The 22,559-nt window shown below is 37.7% G+C and overlaps 1 protein-coding gene across 1 annotated transcript in view; it reads left to right on the top strand.

Annotated features, from left to right (window-relative positions):
- The window catches only part of LOC150094129 (uncharacterized), a 244,865-nt gene extending 223,773 nt beyond the window's left edge, over nucleotides 1–21,092 (top strand). Inside the window, exons 14-15 of the mRNA XM_090412408.1 lie at nucleotides 8,625–8,698; nucleotides 20,855–21,092. Coding sequence (XP_090268534.1) covers nucleotides 8,625–8,698; nucleotides 20,855–21,092 — 312 coding nt within the window. The remainder of the gene's footprint in view (nucleotides 1–8,624; nucleotides 8,699–20,854) is intronic.
- Nucleotides 21,093–22,559: the final 1,467 nt, after the last annotated feature.

Raw genomic sequence — 22,559 nt, 5'->3', positions numbered from 1 at the left:
GGAGTTTGTTGATGTTTGGAGTGTGTTTGAAGGGAAAAGGCAGTTGTATGCTAGAGATGGTCTGCATCTTAACATGGAAGGACATAAGCGATTGAAGAAGTTATTGTTTTCTGAACAGGTTGAAGTTATTGGGCAGGGAAACTAATATTGAAAAGGCTGAGTGTAAGAGAGAGAAACTTTAGCACTGATTGTGTATTTCTTGATCCTTATAGGCAGAATAAATTGCAGAAGAGAGGGGATAAAAATCGGCATAGGACTACGGTAGTTAGTGACTTATATATCAGTTCTAAAGCCGGTACAAGATCTAGAGGGAATCTGCAATTTTTGTATACCAATGCTAGAAGCATTCGAAAAAAGAGAAGAATTTTTGGCATTAGTCAGTGAAATTTCACCAAAAGTTGTAGGCATTAGTGAAACTTGGCTGTCAGCAGAAGATGTGGTCACTGGAATTGAATGTGATGGGTTCAGTATTTTCAGGGAGGATAGAGAAGATAGAACAGGAGGAGGAGTACTGTTGATGATAGCTGATGTGTTGCAGCCAAAGAAAGTAGTATATCATGATGATAGACATGTAAATGAGAGTTCATTTGAGGCAGTCTGGTGCGAAATAGTGACCAACGCAACCAAATATACAGTTGGATGCTGCTATAGGCCAGGGAGTACGGGGGGAGATATTGAATTCATGCATCAGCAACTTAGTGCAATGAGTGAAGGCTTAGTGATTATTATGGGGGATTTTAATTATGGTGATATCAATTGGAAGGAGGAAATATCACGTAGCAAAAAGGAAATGGAGTTCATACATCTTCTACGAGATAATTACTTGAAACAGCACGTAACTGAAGGGACACGTGGTGTGAGAGTGTTGGACCTGGTTATTGGTTCAGAGGTTATATGCATAAGTAAGGTGTCCTCGTTACCTCCAGTTGGTGAAAGCGATCATGTGGTATTGACTTGGGAGGTTGCAAAATCTGTGGATTTTTCTATTAAGAAGGGGTATGTACGGAACTACAGGTTAGGCAATTATAACAAGCTTTGGAGTGAGCTTGCAGCCATCCCATGGCAGAACATATTGCAAGGGAAAGATGTTAGCAGTGCTTGGGATAAAATCAGCGGGTATCTGAGGAAAGCAATATCAGATTGTGTCCCCATGGTCAGGAGGTCAAACAAGGCAGGCATTAGATGGATGAGCAGTAGTATCAAGCTTGAACTGCAAAAAAAGAAAATGTTATGGAGAAATTACAAGGAGAAGGGCGATCAGAACACCCATGAGCAGTACAAGGCTCAAGCTAGGAAGGTTACCAGCATAGTAAGAAAAGCTAAATCAGATTATGAGAAGACCTTAGCCAAAGAGATCAAAGGTAATCCCAAAGAGTTCTTCCGCTATGTGGCAAGTAAGAGGAAGAATGACTTCGGAAGGATAACCTTAGTGGGTGCTGATGGTATTGAGGTGACAAAATCAGATGTAATAGTCGAGTTACTGAGTGATCACTTCTCAAAAGTCTATCACCCAAGTGAGGATATCTCTATACCTATAGCAATACCTAATGTGAGAATTGAAGCTAAAGAATCAGAAGTATTAAATATATTGCAAAACTTAAATGCCAACACTGCGGTAGGCTTAGATGGAATATCAGCTCGGGTGTTGCGTGAATGTGCAAATGAATTGTCAACCCCTCTTACCTGGATATTTAATTTAAGTTTGAACTCTGGTATGGTCCCTAGGGAGTGGAAGTTAGGCAAAGTGGTTCCTTTGCATAAGGGTGGCTCTAAAACTGCGGTATTGAATTACAGACCAATCACCATCTCAGGAGTAGTGGTAAAAGTATTGGAAAAGTTGGTTAAAGACAAAATTCAAGAATGGGTGGATCAGGATATGATACTCTATAGAGGCCAACATGGTTTTGTTAAAGGTAGATCCTGCCTTAGCAATCTATTAACTATTCATAATAGAATAACATCAGAGTTGGACAAAGGAACTGGCTACACAGTGGTACTTCTGGATTTTGCTAAGGCTTTTGACAGGATACCCCATAGAACACTGTTACGCAAATTGGAGCAGATGGGAATGGATATTAAATTGGTGATATGGATAGGAGAATAGCTCAGGGAGAGATACCATAAGGTGGTGTATGGAGGAGCCGAGTCCAGAATGAGGCAGGTGACCAGTGGTGTGCCTCAGGGCTCTGTGCTTGGGCCAATGTTGTTTAATTTGTATATAAATGATATAGGAAACGGATTAAAGGGAGATATTCAGTTGTTTGCTGATGATGCAAAGTTGTGTAGTGCAATAAAAAATCAAGCTGATGTTGAAAGTTTGCAGGAGGATTTAAATAAGCTGGTAAAATGGGCAAAAGAAAATGGATGTCAGTTCAATGTGGAAAAGTGTAAAGTCATGCATTTTGGGATTAAAAGATTACCAGCTGTGTACTACATCGATGGAAAGGTACTCCAAGAGATTGATGAGGCTAGGGACTTAGGGGTATTGGTAGATAGGGAGATGAAGTTCAGAGGACACATTGCTAAGGTGTCCAAGATTGCACATAGGATTACTTGGTTGTTGAGGAACACACTGACATCCAGAGATAAGGAGGTTATTATTCCCCTTTATAAAGCATTGATACTTCCACATTTGGATTACTGTGCTCAGGTCTGGTCACCTGGATTCCTTGGAGATGAGGAGGCTGTGGAGAGGGTTCAGAGAAGAGTGACCAAGTTGGTGAGTGATATAAAAAATGCTCCCTACATTGATAGATTGAGAGCTTGTGGATTGCAGAGGTTGGTTGATAGGCGAAGAAGAGGGGATATGATAGAAACATTCAAATTACTAAAAGGTTTTTATAGGATTGATGCAGGGGAAATGTTTCAGCTGTGTGATAGTGATGGAAGAACAAGAGGTCATCTCTGGAAATTAAAGAAGAGTGTGGTTAACAAAGGTGTCAGAACAAGGTTTTTTGCCTGGAGGGTGGTGAATGAGTGGAATTCATTGCCTGACTTTGTTGTGAGCTCTTCATCTGTAAATGAATTCAAGAAGAGATATGACAGATATTGTTTTGCTAGTTTGGGTCTCCCGCGATGAGTCTACTGACTCCATGGAGATACCCGTAATAATAATAATAATAATAATAATAATCATGTAAGGCAACAAACAAACCCACTTTCATTGCACAGAGTGAATGTAAATATCAGATAATGCACAAGAAATTGCAAAATATTTTACATATTCCGGAACAGTTAAAATCCCTCATTTATCGTTGAATGGCATATGTTACACTTCGTTTTACCTTTCAGTACTCATCCCTGTGGTGGTGGCTAAGAATTAAACAGACAAAAATTGAAAACATTTTAAAATCTGTCCCACAATGATGATATAAATAATTTCATCATTATATTAAAAGCATTATTGCATTGTTGACAATTAAAGTATTATGAGGATGGTTGCAGATAGGAAAACTGGATTAGAATTAGTGAGAGAGAGAGTGTGTTGGCTGTTGGTGAGTGCTTCCATTATTTTTGAGAGTACTGAGGTCAGAATGATTGGACAGTAGTTTGATGGTTGACTTTTATCTCCCTTTTTGGAAACCAGCTTGATAAAAGCTTGTTTCCATGTTGTAGGATAAATGCCATACTTATTTGATGTCTTTCTGTTGAAATTTCATGGGAGACTGTAAATAGTTTGTAGAATAGTGGGAGGAGATTTACCTCGGTTCTCTATACTGAAAAACTGATGCCAAGAGGGGTCTCTTATCTTTAGGAGATGTTACCACTATACCATCAGGATGTCAGAGTGGCGGAAGAGTGAAGTAGATCATATAAAGGGGATTCTCAGTGTTATAATCTTAGACACTGGGATATCAGAGGATGCTATTTGTCGTTCAATGGTGAATAACATATCAGGTTTGGATGTCTAGGTGGTAGTGCAAATCATTGATATTGGTGTTGAGACATCAGATTTTGGTGATGTCAATCTGGAAGTTTTTATTACATGGAATTATAATATTTTGTTGGACTTTTTTTTAATTCAATTTGTTGGAACATTTTTGGTATTTTTGGGGATTTTTTTTTCCCAGTTTAGTGGAAGTTTTTTATTTTTTTTACCATGTCAGAATTTTTTATGCTGCTTATCATATAAGGGGGACCGGAAAGTAATCAATTATTTTTAATAGGTAATTTTTAGCCAATTGTTTTTTCTTAAATAACACATAAATTATTAAATTTGATTTTTATTTAAATATTAGCATTACTTTTCTATTTAAAAAATCTTTTTTTTTTTTTTTTTAATTTTAGATTATTTTTTTTAACATGGCAGACTTTAAAGTTGAAGAGCACCATTTATGTCATTGTATGCTGTTTTTGTTTCACCAAGGAAAGAATGCAACCGAGGCTACCAAAATCATTTGCTCAACTTATGGAGATGTATTGAAGGTTAACAAATGTCAGCGATGGTTTAGGAAATTTGCAGAAAAAAATTTTGATCTCTCTGATCATCCTTGATCTGGAAGACCTCTTACTCTAGATGCTGATGCTCTTAAGACTCTCGTTGAATCAGATCCAAAACAAACCATTCAAGAATTAGCAGAGAAACTTATCATCATGGTCAACTGTCCAAGAGCACTTACATAAGAGTGGCAAGGTTCTTAAACATGGTTTATGGGTACTGCATGAACTGTCAGAAAACAATAAAGCACAGAGATGGGCGATTTGCAATTCATTGTTGACCAGACAACAAAATGACCCCTTTTTGGAATGAGTCATAACTGGTGACGAAAAATGGGTGCTGTATAAGAATAATAAATGCAAAAAACAGTGGCTTTCTCCAAATCAAACTCCAATTCCAACACCTAAAGATGGATTTCATCCACAAATGGTTCTGTTGTGTGTTTGGTGGGATATTCATGGAATTATTCACTCATGGAACAAGGTAAGACTATCACAGCAGCCATCTACTGTGAACAATTAGAGCAACTACATCAAGCATTGTTAATCAAACGTCCTGCACTTGTCAATCGAAAAGGGGTAATTTTGCAGCAAGATAATGCAAAACCACATTCTGCAAGAATGACTCAAGAAAAAATTAGGCAGTTGGGATGGGAACTTCTAACACATCCTTCATATTCGCCGGATATTGCCCTAGTGACTATCACTTATTCAGGTCCTTAGAACACAGCATAAGAAATAAAACCTTCCGTTCGCAAGATGATATACAAAGGAGTTTGATACCATATTTTGCCTCCAAAGAAAAAACTTTTTTCAAAAAAAAGGAATTCTAAACTTAGTAGATCGTTGGAATAAGGTTATAATTGACGATGGCGATTATAGAATTGAATAATGTTAATTTGTTCTTTAATAAAATTTATATTAAAAATGTAGTTCAAAAAATTGATTACTTTCCGGTCCCCCTTATAGTAGTCTGTAAAATAATAGGTAAATTTATAGAGCAAAGGCATGCAGCAGAAGTAAAGGATTTGAGACTAATCCAAGTGTGGGCTCAGACAGTGCCCCCCCCCCCCCCCCTTCAAGCTGCTATCCCAGACAGACAGACAGACAGACACCCTTCAGGCACAAATTGGCAAAATAAGTAGCAGTTTGATTATTTGCCAGTTGATCAGGAAGCCTGCTGATGAGTTACCAACAGGTTTGGTCCTGTGTGTTTTTTGGCAACTGTCCTGCAGAAACTGCTTTATTGCTGTACCTCAAATGGAGGAGGCACTGGCTCCCTAAACTAGAAAGCCCTAAACCACTTGTGTAGGAAGAAGGGAAAAAGCCAGGTCTACTCTAGAGATGAAACACATCAATGTCACTTCATGCCTCCAGTAAGCTGGTTAGTGGTGCTTCATTGTGCGATGAAAGACATCTATCACCTAGCTGTCCAGTTGGTATTTCCTCCAATTAGGATAGATATGCTTTTAAGGCAGCAATATTTGCTGCCTCACCAGAACCTTGTTTGTAAAAAAAATGCCATACTACAGGAAGTTGGAGATGATTTGGCTGAGAGAAGCTATATGTTGCATGATTGCCATCCCATCATGGCCCTGTGCATAAAGAAAACTCATGATGTCTCTGTTGCAATTACAAAAGTTGTCTTATCTACCTAGCAGGCCACATTGGATGAAATATAGCAAGCATCGTATACTCTGTATCCATGTGTTTTTAACAGTATCTTGCATTTTTAATCCATGTTTGGTTGATGGATACATAAGACATGGCCAGTAGGGAATTTAAGTAGTAGCATTAAATAGTGTTTAATTTTTTTTTCTCCTCAGCACTGTGTAATCATTCAGTTATTATTATTCCACAGGCAACTCCATGGAGTCTGTAGACTCATTGAGGGAGGTGCTGAACATTACAACAAGCACTGACCAACATTCACAAACTATCTGTCATACTTTGCTTTGAACTCTTTCACCAAATGGCACCCACAATGTACTCTGATAACCTATTTCACTCGTTCACCACTCTCCAAGCAAAAATCAAGTCCTTACACTCTTGCTAACCATAGTCTTGCTCAATTTCCAGAGATGACTCCCCCCCAATTCTTCCCAACCAGATCTGTATTGAAAAATTTTCTCTGTATCAATCCTTTTAAAAACCTTTCAATATTTTGTATGTCTCTGTCATATCATCCCTTTTCACTTATCAGCCAACTTCTGTAACCCACAAATCTTCAGCCTATCCTCATAAGGAACATTCCATAAGCCTATCACTATCTTGGTTGCTTGCCTCTGAATCCTCTCCACCTCTTCCTCACTAAGGAGCACAGGTAGTCACATCTGTGCACAGTGGTATGTATAATGCCTTACAAAGAGGTATAATACTTTTCTTATCAAAGTAATTCTATTAGCTGTTTTAGCCACTTTTGTAGTATGTGCTCTGAACTTCAACTCCCTGTCTGTCAACATCCCAAAATTCTGGAGTGTAATGTGGAACATAGCTGTAATCTTTTCACTCCAAAAATGCATAACCTTACACTTTGCGCTACATTAAACTGGTGCGATTTTTCTCCCTTAAAAAAAAAAAAAAAAAAAGACAAGTCTTATAAACTGAAGAAGCTATACAAGCTCTGTCCAGAGCAGTACAAACATCCACCCAGTGTGGGATTCGAACCCACAGCCTATTGGTTAGAAAGCAGGTATGGTATCTACTCGACCAACCAGGCTTGCTGTTGATTGAATTGACTGTTGCTCTCCCCAGTTTTGCATCATTGACTGGAACTGAATAGTTCCCCTCTGAACATTTTCTATATCATTAATGTAGAGAGCAGTAGCCCAAATATAGAGTCCTGCAGCATGCTGCCAGTTAGAGACCTACTGGATTCTGCTACTGAATAAATGCTAGATCTCCATCAGTTACCTTCTTATCCTTTGCAATATCATCATTGTGTGGTCCTTCGGTTCATGGACTGGGGCTGTAGCACACTGTTCGTGTTGTTTGTTCCTCTTTTTGGCAATTTTCTTCATATCTCCTTGTTCCAGAATCTTCACATAGTTGAAGTTCATTCTTGATCTTCCCCTCATTCTTTTATGCAGAATTTTCCCTTCTATTATTGTTTTGAGGAAATTGTTATGCCTAAACAGGTGTCCTATCCATTTGAGTTGCCTCTTCTGTATGGTCTCCAATATACTTCTTTGTTCTCTAACTTCTTTGAGAAATTTGTCATTGGTTTTCTTTTCTTTCCAACTCACTTTTATTAATCATCTCCAGCACCACATCTCGAAAGATTTTATATATTTCTGATCTTATTTAAGGAGTGTCTGTCCAGGTTTCTGACACATATAATGCGACTACCCCAGACAAAGGTCTTTACTAGTCTTTTTCTTCATTCGATGTCACTTTGCTTTGATGTGAGTATGTGATATTTATCATAAAATGCTTTATTTTTTTGCCTATTCTTGGTTTCACTTCTTCTGCGCATCTGCTGTGATAATTGTCGCAAGTATTGAAAGGAAGTTACTTGTTTAATGGGTTTATATATATATATATATATATATATATATATATATATATATATATATATATATATATATAAAATGATGGTGACCTTCAGCTTGGTTTACCATCATCAGGCAATATAATACAAGTTATGCTATCTACTTCTGCTACTTTATCAGCAACAAAACACACACGCATGCACACTATGTGAGTTGGCCATTATTTATTCAAGATCATGTTCTATAATTCAAGTGGAAAAACATTGTTTGAATTCTGCAGTTTCCTGATTTTTTTTGAAACTGATGCTAATTAATAACTTTAAAGAAGCAACAGAATCCTCCCTGCATGCGCGCGCGCACACACAGTGATTGATAAACTTAAAATGATGCCTCAGTGATTATTTCAAACATTCCAAATCTAGTAATTGTAGCTATTTCATTTGTGTTTGTAAACAGATGTTTAAAAAATGTATGATATATTATTCTTAATTGTCCTGAAGAATTCAACTTAGGTCAAACATTTATTTCTTGTGGTAAGCTAATATGGATAATATTATGAATCTATACTTATTACAAACATCTGCTTAGTGATTTTATCCGAGTTGTAACATATATGTGTTTGGATGGATGGGTGGGTATATAAATAGGAGATTTTTACAACTTTCATAGCTTTTATATTTTTGTTAACCATTATAGCTTTCTATACCTGCACTTGAAGAGAAAACTGTTATATGCATTTGGAATTTAAATAATTCCCATCAACCAGACAGGTAAAGTTAAGAAACCTCTATAAGTAGTTATAAATAAATCATTATTTCCTGATAGCACTATTTAATTAAGTTTACATATTACTGGCACCCAATTATTATTATTTTTCTTCTCAGATCCATTTATTTGTCAAATCTCCAATATTATTATTATTATTACGACAAGACCTCATAGAGTCAAAGACTCATCTGGGAGGTCCTTTTATCACACACACAGCTCATCATACTGTGCCTTGAACACATTCAAACTCCTTGCAGACACTACACTCTCAGGCAAGGCATTCCAATCATTCACAACTCTGCTCAAAAAAACCTCTCACTCCCCTACTCACACTCTCTTTATACAGTTTCCAGGGATGACCTCTGGTTCTCCCCCCAATCTCCCACTATTTTCTGTAGAACTTCTCCAGCACTGACCCTATAACAACCCCTTACCAACTTGTAGGTCTCTATCATATCTCCCCTATTCCTCCTGTCCACCAGACTCTGTAAATTACATCTCCTCAATCTTTCCTCATACTCGACATTTCAGAGGACAGAAACTACCTTAGTGAATCACCTTTGGACCCTTTCCAACATCTCTTCATCCTTCTGAAAACCAGGTGACCAAATCTGTGCACAATAGTCCATGTGTGGCCTATTCAAAGCCTTATACAATGGAACAGAATCTCCCTACTTCTACACGTCCGTGTCCTCCGCATCATTCCCAGAAGCCTTTGTGTTGTCTTCACAATTTTGGATGTGTCCCCTAAATTTTAGATCCTTATCCACTATCCCCCCCAGATCTCTTATTTCTTCCACCTCCAACAATATATCCTCGCCAAGCATAAATTCTGCATCCCATCTTTGTTTACCAAATTTTAAAACCTTACATTTTGCAACATTGAACTCACATCTCCATTTCCATGCCCAATCACTCAATTTATTCAAGTCTTCTTGTAAGGCCACAACATCTTCACTACTCTTCATGGTTCGTCCCAACTTTGCATCATCTGCAAACAACTGAATATCTCCATCCAAATCTTCACCAATATCTTTAATATACAAGCTAAACAGTAATGGCCCCAAAACAGACCCCTGAGGCACCCCACTAGTGACTTTCCTTTTCCTGGATATTGCTCCCTCATACACAACTTGTTGATACCTATCAAATAGCCAGTTTCCAATTCAATACTAATCTAATATCCAACCCCATCTGCTCTAGTTTGACTATCAATTTATCATGCGGTACTCTATCAAAAGCCTTTGCGAAAACTAAGTATATTACTGTGTATCCTTCTCCTCTGTCCAAGGAAGTGGTCACTTTATTGTAATAAGTAAGTAGATTACTAAAACATGACCTCCCTTTAGCAAATCCATGCTGTCCATAAAAGATAATACCATTGTTGTCAACCCAACTCTGGATCCTAGTTCTCACAAGCTTCTCCAACAACTTAACCACAACGCCTGACACAGATAGGCCTATAGTTTGATGCTTGAGTTCGATCACCTCCTTTATGAAGTGGCACAATCTTGCCCTCATTATACTCCTTAAGAACTTGAGCAAGTGCAAGACTTGTATTAAAAAAAATATGTCAAGACAGGTATCAATTCCCTGGCACATTCGTTCAGAATATGTGGTGATATATTATCAAGTCCCACAGCCTTATTAACATCTAGTTTACTCAACTCCCCATACACCTCTTGCTCACTTAAAGTTAGTCTCTCATTCCCATCATCTACTGCTCTCAATCTCTCCAGTCACATTCTCAAGATTGAAAGACCTTTATGAATTGCTCATTAAGTATCTCCATCACACATTCTGCAACAGCTGTCTTTATACCATTTTCTCCTATTAATGTCATCCTTCCATAATTATTCTTTCTTTTGCTGGCTACGTATAGAAAGAACTTCTTAGGATTCTTTTTGGCTTCATTAGCTAACTGCTGTTCATACCTCTCTTTAACTACCCTCACCAACCAAGTCACCCTCCTTGCCTGGTCTTTGTAGCCCTCATGGAATTGGTTATTTGCACTTCTCTTATGCTGCCTCCACAATGCCCTTTTTCTCTGTATTGCATGCTTAATCTCTTTATTCATCCATCTCACACCTACTTTATTTAACCTTCTCTCCCGTGGAATATTATTTGACATTGTATCTACTAGATAGTCTTTGAAAATCCCCCAAGCTGCATTGATCTCTTTTCCAACTAACTCCTCATTCTATGCTACACCTGCAAGCTGTCTCCTGAGCTCTTCATAATCACCCCCGTTGTAATTCCACATATACCCTTTTCTCACTGAGGTCCTCGCACTGCTCACAACCATCCAGGTAATCACCTCATAGTCACCCTCACCAATTCGTGGATGATTTGACACTTCATTTATAATTACATCCTCTGATGAGACGACCAAATCCAAGACCCTCAATCCTCGCATGTCCTCTGTTATACTGTCTGAGGTAGTTATCCCTCAAAAACTCAAACTCATTTTCTTTACTTCCAGTTGCTATCTCATCATTCAAGTCTATATTGCCATAATTAAAATCGCCCATAATGATCACCCTTTGCTTATTTGCTTGACTAATTTGATTATACATTTCATTATCGCCACCATTCACATTACCTGGTCTATAACAACATCCAACCAAGTATTTCATTCCATTCACCTGTATCTCACACCATACTGCCTCAAAACCACTAGCACTATTTCCCTCTTGCATCTCTACTTTATATGGACATAACTCTTTCTCTATCATCAATAGCACTCTCCCTCCTTTTTTTTACCCCTTCTATCCTCATGAAACACATCATACCCTTCCATCTCTATTCCTGTCAGGATGTCGTCCTCTTCCAACCATGCTCACTTATTCCGACAATCTTTGGGTGAACAGACACTATTAATGCAACCATTTTATCTGCCTTGTTTCTTATACTTCTAGCATTTGTATACAAACACAACAGCTCATATCTGGATCTACAGCTAGTTCCACTGATACCACTCACTCGATGTGATCTCTCCATGCTCGACTGGGGCCATTTCCCTTTCTGCTTATTCATTTTAAAACTCTTTTCAATTCCAACTGTTTCCTCTTGATCCCAGGTCATCCCATTTCTTTCCTGTCTACACATGCTCTCACCTTCTCTTGGAGCATCCACCTTTCTCACGCTGTGTACCTCTGTTCACCCTGAGCCTCCCCATTTCCCTGCTCCTCTTGCACACCCATTCTCTCATTTTCTATACTCATACCACTCACTTCCTCATTCATAACCACTTCTTCAATCTCTCCTGTCTTACTCTCCTGCTCTTCCACATCACTTCCTGCTTGATCTGATTCATTCTCTCTCTCACTCTACTCACTTCTCTACCTTCCAGCAGCAGTCTCTGCAAGCGACTTACACCATAACCACTCAAATGCAGTCCATCGCTCCCATACAGTTCACTTCTTCCTTCAAACTCATTCCACACATTAATAAACTGTACTTCCATCTCCTCACACATTGCAGCCAGCATATCATTCATAATCCTTGCTCTCTGCCTCATAATCACGTTCCTTCAGGAGGCTGCTTAGAAGGATAAGCAGCATCCTGACATCTATTCTGACTTGCTCTTTGTCTTCTGTCAAATCATTCGTGCTGATTAAAACCATCAACTCCTTTGTTCGCTCCCTCCTCATATCCAATGCCTCAATCACTCTACTCATTTTACCGCCTGGTAATCATACCTTATGCATCCTATCATCCAGCACACCTTTAATAATGGAGTCGCCATATAACGCCACTTGCTCATCTTTGATTAACTCTTTCTTGCCATCATGATTAGTTTTAATAGTTTTTACCCAAATTTTCTTAATTTCATTCTGCTTCCATTTCATCTCTTTCCTCATCCAATCCAATCGAACTTCCGAATCTCTCGTCACATTCTCTCTATCATTCATTCTTTCTAATTTTCTAACTCTCGACACTCTCTTCTCACTTTCACTCTCATTCATCCTTCTGTGTTTCCGTACTTTCAGTACTGAAACTCGCCTCACTTTCATCCTTATTGACATCCGTTATGGTTTTTAAATCACTCGTTTTCTTTTTTAATGATTTTTTTAACATTCTTTCACCTCTCTTCCACACCATCCTTCTCTTTCGAATGGGCACTCATTTTTCTCGTGACATTCTCGCTACTAACACTTTCTGTCATCAATTTCATATTTGCATTCATCAATTCCTCGTTCAGGTCACACTTCACACACACCCTCCTTCCATCCACCCTAAATATCCACAAATCATTTATGTAATCAAAAGAATACATATAACACACCTCACACTTAACAAAACAACTGAAATCTAAGTTAAAGTCATGGAATGACAAAGCAGCCGCCATGTTTAATCTGCTGATTAACACTCTAAAGTCTAATAATAACAACGAACTTGTAATTAAGTTTAACAAAACAAAATCCCCCACACTAATAATAATGGTAGCGCACAACTTTTACAGGCTCTTACTCAAACTCATATATACTTAATTATTCCGAGAATACTTATCTCAATCTGGAGCTCTTCTTACACACATGTGCCATGCTTGATTCACATTATTAGATCTTATATTTTGATTTTCATTTTTCTGCCATTATTACACACTTGTTTTGTTAACCTTTCCTCTCTCAGTCTGAGTTTAATATCTTCAGTTTTGATATCAGATTTAATGCTATTTTCTTCATATAGATGATGATGAAAAACAGTGTTTATTATACATCCTTTACCTTGCATCTGATCATATCTCAAACTGTCTTCTTGTGCAGTCTTCAGTTCTCACAGCTGATTTATATCTATAGAAAGAAATTATTGCTTAGAATAATGTCCTTTCTATGCTATATAGTATTTTGAACAGATTTGCTTTCTTAGTACCATTTATCCTTTTAGTCAATCCCAAATACGGGAACAATATTCCAAGGTTGGCCAGATTTGGGATTTTTATGGTCTTAGTTGTACAGGTGAGAAGTAGTATTTTCATTGAAAAACAATAGCATGCTTTTTTAAAGTTGAAGAAGTCTCTGATGGAGATACATTTGTTCCAGAAATTGTCTAGCAGTTTGAATATTATCATAATTAAGAGAAAGTAAAATGAGATCTTTCTTGTGAGAAATAAAATAGGACTGCATTTTAGTGGCATTATAGTTCCTATGATTGTCTTCTTACACTGAAGAATATTCAAGAAGATCAGAGTTTCAGGCATTGATTATTGAAAATATTGAACCATGGAATGATCATATACTACCAGGTATGTCAAAGGCAGAACAGGAATTGGCTGTACTGTCATCATCAACATAGCAACACAGGATTTTTGGTCAGTGAGAGAAGATTATTTCCTAGAAGGAAGAGAGGAGATGAAAGTACAGATTCCTATAGTACTCTGCACTGTAGGGAAATCTCAAGAAGGAAGAATTCATGATGATGCATAGCAAAATAGCAAATACTTTGAGGAAATTGGCAAATCAACTTGTATGGCTTCATCCAGAGGTAATGATCAAGGTTAGGAGATCTGCTGTGGAACAAGAATGGCAGAAGCCACATTTGTTATCGGTGTCCATGGGTCCAATACTCGTTGGTGTCTGATGTTTGTTTCACCTTTCTTTGCCATTTCTCTCTGTCCATTGCCAGGTGACTCAGATCCTTCAAACTCTTTCCATGCCACTCTTTCCCATCATCTACTCACTCTTGCTTTGACTCTCCTCTTCTGTTTCTACCATCCATTGTACCAAGCTTTGAGGTTTTTATCTTTCTACTGTTATCCATTTTGTAGATATGTCCAAAAAGCTTTTGTTCCTATTTCTCCACAATTTCTCACAGCAGCCTCTGCAATATCATTGATCTTCTGCAATAGACTGATATATCAGGTTCTTGTCCACTTCATAAGATTCAAGTGCAACTTATGCTACTTTCTGATCTATACTGTCTAAAGCTTTTGGAAAGTCAATAAAACAGGTATAAATATTTTTATATAGAGCTTTCTCCACAATTAATTTCAACATTAATATATGGTACACAGTCCTGTCTCTTGTAAATCCTGTTTGCTCATCTTTCAGATTTTCTTCCATTAGTTTCCTTATTTTTTCTGTTAATATCATAATTATATTTGCTGAATAACTTAGAGCAATTATTCTCTAGTTTTTGCAATCTATTTTTCTTTTTTTTTGTAATGAGTATTAGGATGATCTTGTCCATGTCAATTCCTCACCGCCATGTATCAGCATCTCCCCAGTGATGATCTCATCATTCCTGGGGCTTTTATGGTTTTATGGTTTTCTCAGATGTTTTACTGCCTTTACAACCTTCAGTACACAAGTGGGGGGGGGGCTATGAAGTTCTGATAAACACCTAGAACAAAGATGACTGGTTTGTGCAACAAGGGAAAAACTTTTATCAGAGGATTGCAAATGATGCAGCAGCATTGTTAACAAGTGTATAACACTTCATGGGGAATATGTAGAATAATATGTAAGTTACATGGTTCTACCTCAATTCCTTCATGGTGATTATCACAACTTCTCAACACACTCTCACATGTTTGTTTTTCCATCTGTATTTGGTAGTGATATTTCCCTCAATTAACTTCTTTTGAACTTACACATCTCCCTGTGTTTTATATAACTCTGAGCTGTATCTTGTCTCTGTCTCTCCCCCCCCCCATTTCTTTTGTGTTCATCAAGATTTCAGCATTTCTTCTTTTATGGTTCTCTGCTTTGAGCTCCGTTTCGTGTTGATATTTCTGATCATCTTATATACCGTATTTGCCTGCGTATAAGACGCACTTTTTTTCTTTGAAAATAGGTCTGAAAAACAGGGTATGTCTCATTTGCTGATACTCAGTTTTTTATCACTTTCATTTCTGGAAATTTTCTCTGTTCCGAACTAAGCGATTTCTTTCTTGCTTCCTTGCGGTGTGTTAGAGCATGCCAGTTACGTTAATTATGTATTCCAGTTATTGGAATACATTCTAGTATTCCAGTTATGGATAGATAACATTCGGTCTAAGTGCTCTGTTGAAGAAGCCTGCCCTGCTAGTATGGGATCAGTTTCATTATCACAGAACAGAAGAAGAAAAAATAAACTCAAGGAATTGAAAACTCAGCTGTAATTCCAGGAGGTCTAACTAGTCAGTTTCAACTGTTAGATGTCTGTATTAATAAACCATTTAAGGGATTTATGAAGGAGAAGTGGAAACTGCATCCAGAAGACTGCTGGATGAATCTTCAGATTTTGAGGTTACGCCATCAGGAAGAAGGAAGAGGCCTAGCATTTCGCAAGTTTGTGAGTGGGTCAAAGCTTCATGGGACACTGTGAAAACCGAGACAGTGGTTAAATCATTTAAGAAGTGTGGCATTAGTAATGCAGTGGATGGTACAGAGGACAATTTGTTGTATGAGGACTCAGATTCTGATTTAAAAGAGGTTTCTAGTGTCTTTTATTTAGCTCTGGAGATGAATTTCTGGGTTTTGACGAAGAAGATTAAAAGGTGGGTACTCTTTCCTAGTTAGATTAGGTATTTGTTGAAAGTAGACCTACTTATTACTTTATATTTGAAATACTGTAAATTCATTATAATATTCAGTGATAAAGTTTTTTTCCTAAAAAATGTGTACAAAAAAGGGGTGCATCTTATATGCCGGCAAATACGGTACTTCTTTTTTTCTGAATTCACCATTGTATTTATTACTATCCTCACACTGTTCCTATAACAATTTTGATTGATCTCTTCTAACCACCTTCTTTACTTCATTGCATTTTGCTCTATATTGTTTATCCATATCTACAGAGCTCTTTCTTCTAATCTTTAACCATCCAACCAGCCAAGACATCTGTAGACATAAAGGTTACTATGGATGCAAAGTGCACATTAAAATTGTAATACCATTGATATTACATTGAAATATATGATGGATACAAAGTGTATGAGGAGTGTGTATTTTATCCATATGGCTGTGTGGTTAATGCTCCTTTTTTCTTGAATCGTCTCTAATGTCTCCTTTACGATCCACCTCCTCTTTAGCTCCTGTGTCTCTGGGACTGTTCTGCTACTGTCTTGATTGCGTGCGCACACACACACACACACACACACACCACTTTGTTGTTTCTATCCTCCAGTTCCTTTTCCATAATGGGTTTTAGTTCTTCTGAAGCACTTTCCTATACACTTTTCCTGTGATTTTCTCACTTAATGTCCACATATCTCTCTAATTCTAAAACTGTGCCATCACTTGTTGTTTTAATTTCCACTTGATATTGGCAATTACTAATCTGTGATTTGATTCCATGTCTGCTTCTTGAAATATTTGATATTGCTGAAGTGATGTGGCCCATATCATGCTTATCATGAGCAGGATATGTTTAGTATGTTTTTGTTCTTCCATTGAGTAATGACCATGTCCACTTCCTGCAGTTCTTTTTGCTGAAATTTTATGTTCCAAATTACCATGTCATGCTTCAAGGCAAATTCAAGCATTCTTTCTCCTCTTTTATTGTTTCTCCATATCCATATTTACACATTATTCTTTCCCATCCTTTCTTTTTTCTTTCCAATCTCCTCCAATGATTAGTATATTAGTATATTTGCTGGCCTGGCTGGCCGAGTGGTTAGCGTATCTGCTCTCCAGCCAAAAGGCTGCGGGTTCGAATCCTGCTGTGGACATGGATATTTGTGATTGTCTGTGAAAATACTAGTGGTGGTCGGCGGTAGATGGCATTGGTGTAGATGCAGGTATTTGCAGTTGATGGAGTGGTGGAGATGGATAGCTGTTGAGTATGTGCCCACCATCAATGAGTCTTTGGACTCCCTAGAGGTGTCACGTAATAATAATAATAATATCTTTCTTTGGTACTGATTTCAAGATTATTTCCGAAGGGTGTTTCAAAAAGAATGTCCCGATTTGAAAATTGAATATCTCTGCAACCACGAACCACAAAAGAATGTGACTTGTACCATGTAAATGGCCTTGGCCCAGAGTTTTTTTTTTTTTTTTAACAGATTTTGTGCTAATCTGTTAGAGGACATGGAGGACGACACCTTCCTACAAAGGTTGATTTTTAGTGATGAAGCAACCTTTCATCTAAGCAGTAAAGTTTCGTGCCACAATGTTCGCATATGGGGACTTGAGAATCCACATGAAATTGTACAACATGAACGTGATTCACCAAAACTTAATGTATTTTGCACGGTTTCTGTTAGAAAGGTTTATGGCCCTTTCTTTTTTGAGGAAAACACTGTTAAGGGAAACTCCTATCTTGAAATTCTGCGCGGCTGGCTACTTCCGCAGCTGAATGAAGAATCTGAAGATTACATTTTTCAGCAAGATGGAGCACTGCCACATTGGAACCTCCAAGTTCGTCGGTTTCTAAACGAAACATTGCCTCAGTGTTGGATTGGATGCATGGGACCCCATGACTTGGCACTACACTCTTGGCCTTCAAGATCTCCAGACATCACACCTTGTGACCTCTTTTTATAGGGATACGTAAAAGACTATGTTTATATTCCGCCATTACCCGCTGACTTGGATGAGCTCAGAACCAAAATCACAACTGCAGTAAATTCTGTGACAGAAGACACTCAGACACTTTTGGGATGGATTCAGCTATCGGCTTGATGTTGTCCATGCAGCAGGTGGAGGGCACATTGAGCATTTGTAATTGTGGTGAGTGAAACTTTAGGCCTTACCTTCATACTTGGTAATTTATTTTGTAACTGTACCGCATTTTCATTATTAAATATAATTATTTGAAATCAGGTCATTCTTTTTGAAACACCCTGTAGACTAACTCTGTTTTTTTTTCAGTGCTTTCTGTAGTGAATGGACCTGGACTACTTTGTGGTTAAATGGTCTTGCTGCATATCTTACTATTATTATTTGTTCACTTACTTTGTTGTATCCTAATAATGCTTCTCTTCCTCTTTTACTAAGAAGAAATCCCATCCTGTTCCATGTTCTATACTAGTACCAGCATAAATATTACCAGTATTTATTATTAATACCATTATATTAATTTTATATAAATATTATTATTTATACTTCTCCCATGGCTCTGTCCAGCACATCTCAGCTAATCCAACAGATGTCACATCGGTATTGCTCCATTTTTTTGCCTTTCCAGGAGCCCATAAAGTATGAACATTCCACTTTCCTACTGATAGCATTTCTCTTGCTGGCTTTAATCTTATTGTACTTCTTTCAGTAGGCATCTCATAGTGATCCAACTCCTATCACAAAGTTGGGTATGCAGATCTTGTTTATCCAGGCTAGTATGTCTGAGCTAGTATGTTGTACTTTTCCTTTGCACTTCCATATTGCACCAGATTTCAATCATGTTTTATGTTTACAGTCAGCTCATCAGTACTCATCTGGCCAACCTTAATGGTTCTTTTAGCTGCCCCTAACATGGGGAACAGATGCAGTTAGCAGCCATCCAGTATGGATCAGATGCTGCTGTTGCCTATTAGTCCATAGTAGGTATATCATTTCCCACTTGCTACTCATATCTGAGAGGTGTTCTCCTATCCAGTACCTGGGGACATGCCCTCTAGGTGTTTCAGGCTTCTTTACCACATTACTGGAAATCAATTAGCTGGTGTTTTTTGATAGATGGATAACAGTGGGAAATTGCATTGAAATTTCTACCATCAAGCAAACCTTTGCTCTCAGTAGCTACATTAACAAAATTTTCAACCATTTTTCTTCAAATTCACGAGAAGAGCTGACTCCCATAGGATTTCTATGCTGTATCTTAAAGACACTTCTGAGCATGCTTTCATGTCTTTAACCTCTTAACATACAAAGACGTCTGTGACAATCTTTTGTTTATTGCACCAAAATTGATTTTGAATTTTGGTTTCACATATAAATACAACCGAATATAGATTCTAGACAATCTTGTGCCTATTTCCTTTCAGCCGAGAAAAGTTGCCAACCGCGTGTATCGGCTATTTCGTTTGCCAGGGATATATTGTTTGAGGTGGAGGAAATAGATCTTGGGGTGATTGTGGATAAGGATCTGAAATGTAGAGGATTTATTGCCAAAATTGTGCTATAAGGCCTCTGATTATGGCCTATGCACAGATTTGGCCCCATGGTTTTCAAAAGGATAGAGAGATGTTGAAAAAGTCCAGAGGTGATTGGCTCAGTTACTTTCTGATCTCTGGAATGTAGAATACGAAAAAAGGTTGAGAAGATGCAATTTACAGAGTCTAGTGGATAGGAGGAAGAAGCATGATATATTATAGAGATGCACAATTTGGTAAGGGTTGGCTGCTATAGGATTAACGTTGAAGAGGTTTTTCATAAAATGATGGGAGATTGGCAGAGAACAAGCGGTCATCCCTGTAAATTATATAAGGATGGTGTGAGCAGGGGGAGAGTAAGAAGCAGGTTTTCTGTATGCAGAGTTGTGAATGATTGGAATGTTTAAGGAGAATTTGTTTAAGGTGCAGTATGATGAGCTGTGTGTACGACAAAGGTACCTCCTAGATGAGTCTGTGACTACATGGGGTTCTTGGGATGATAATAATAATAACTGATTTAATAAACTTCAGAATATGTGTACTGTTAATGGATTCTTTTTGAATGTGGTTATGATCATGTATAGTTGAATGGGTTGTATGTCACTTTGATACCATACCTCTGTATCATGTGTTGATAGATTCATCTTATAAATAGGATGTATCTGTGTTATTGTCTTCAGTGTTCATGGCAGGGATGGAAGAGAATTTTTTCTACTAGTGTAGGATGGCCATAATTAAACTTCTCCTATTCAGAGCCTTATGTATCCCAATCTAACAACCAGAATGTCACCAAATTTGGTAGGGAGACTAATCAGGGCATCAGAAAAGAATTTTATGAAAAAAAATTTTAGTTCAAAAAATCAGTGACACGGGGAATATGGCACTGTTATTGTCCAGGAAGCTGAAAATTTGCATAAAATGAAGTTGAACACCTGTTTTGCACATCATAAGAGATATAAAGGGAAAACTTCACAAATGCATTTCTACTGATAGTTGTGTTCAGCATGTGCTTCACATTACCTTATTGCATGTCACCTGTAAAGTTATTTTACTTTTATGAATGCTTATCAGCCATTCTTTGTGAATTTATAACCTGCCAGAACTTGCATAAAGGTCTTCTGTGAACTAATGCAGTTAGATTGGTGATTCAGAATTTCAAAGAAACAGGGTCTTCGAAAGTTCGACCTGGTACAGGATGGAAACCAGTGCCACCATGGGTAATTGAAGAAATTGCCATCATGATTGTTGACAGATCACATGAAAATGTTGCTGTCAGCACCCATCACGACAATTGGATATGCTTTATTCCATGGTGTGGAAAGTCTTGCTCAAAATTATTACGTTTTATCCGTACAAGATCAGCTGCTACACGATAATTACGATAATCAACTGACATTTTATTATTATGATGTTTTTCATAAAAGATGATGTTTTTCCCACCAATGACTTGCATATAGTAGCTAAGTATTTGGACATTGTACATTAGCACATTGTTTTCCATGTGTATTTAGGTCATCTGTATCCACAGTCACTAGGTATTTAGACTTTAATCTCATTTTTAATTCTGCCATTCACATGTTCACATTTATTAATGATATTGTTGGTCTTCAAATGTTTGTTCCACATTTGGTCTGTATCAGTTTACATTAAGTAACCTCTTCACTCAGCATTTTATTTATCCTTTGGTTATAACCTGAAATGCTGATGAATACCAATGTTTTTCCTTTGTCTGAGCATTCAATAATATGTTGGTGTTATGTTTAAGAGCACAGGATTTTTTACTCTGCTACATAATGTTCAGTACTGGCACACCGATGAAAAGGATGACTACCACACTAGGTTCAAATATCATTACTGTATGCCCACAGATACGAGACCCTTTGACACTTCTGTGCATGTCAGAAGAAGGAGAATCCATTCCGATAATAGGGTAATCAATCTGTCTCATGGGATGAGTTGTTTATTATTACACGTCGGAAAATTAACTTTTCTTTTATGAACATTGTAGTTTTTAAACTGTTTTGCTTGTATAACAGTTGGAAAATTTTACATATAAAGCATGTGATTTTGCATGTTGGTGAGCAATTCATACCTCAGCTTATTTCTTTTTCCCCTTTAACATGAATTGACTCTTCTTGGCAAGTTGCCAGACTAGGGTCTTGGATCTGTGGTCAAACAGTAGTTTGGCATTTGATAAGCTATGAACTAGTAGGTCAGTCTTAGCCACTAGACTGTTTTTGGCAATGTCTGAATAATAAAATAATTAAATATTTCTACTGTCAAAGAAGTTTATTTAAAAATTATTTTAAAATATTAAATTCTGTCTTCATGGTTAATTATTATTATTATTCAGGCCTCCATGGAGTCAAAAGACTCATCGCAGGAGGTCCTTCCTAAGAACATAAAGTCTGTCAAGACTCATCGAGGGGAGGTCCCCCCCCCAAGAAACACAAAGTCTATCATACCACTCCTTAAACTCATTGACCGTTCTCGCTCTGACCACTCCATCAGGCAATGCATTCCACGGTTCAACCACCCTCCATGCAAAGAAACCACTCTTCACACTGTTGCTCACAGTTTCCTTTCGTGACTTCCAGGGATGGCCTCTTGTCATCACTCCTTCCCGCTGTTCAACCAAGCGAAAGAACTCCCCAGTGTCAACCCTGTAACCACCTCTCAACAGTTTAAAAGTCTCAATCATATCACCTCTCCTTCTTCTATCCACCAAACTCTGCAGTCCACATTCCCTCAGCTGATCCTCATAACCAAAATTGTACAGTCCTGAAACCATCTTTGTCATCCGTCTTTGTACCCTTTCCACAGTTAATTTATCCCCTTCAAAT

The sequence above is a fragment of the Typopeltis vanoorti genome, chromosome 22, assembly GCF_054136105.1.
Source record: "Typopeltis vanoorti isolate ZY-2024b chromosome 22, IOZ_Tvanoo_1.0, whole genome shotgun sequence".
Lineage (NCBI taxonomy): Eukaryota > Metazoa > Arthropoda > Arachnida > Uropygi > Thelyphonidae > Typopeltis > Typopeltis vanoorti.
This window is presented reverse-complemented; position numbering and strand designations above follow the sequence as displayed.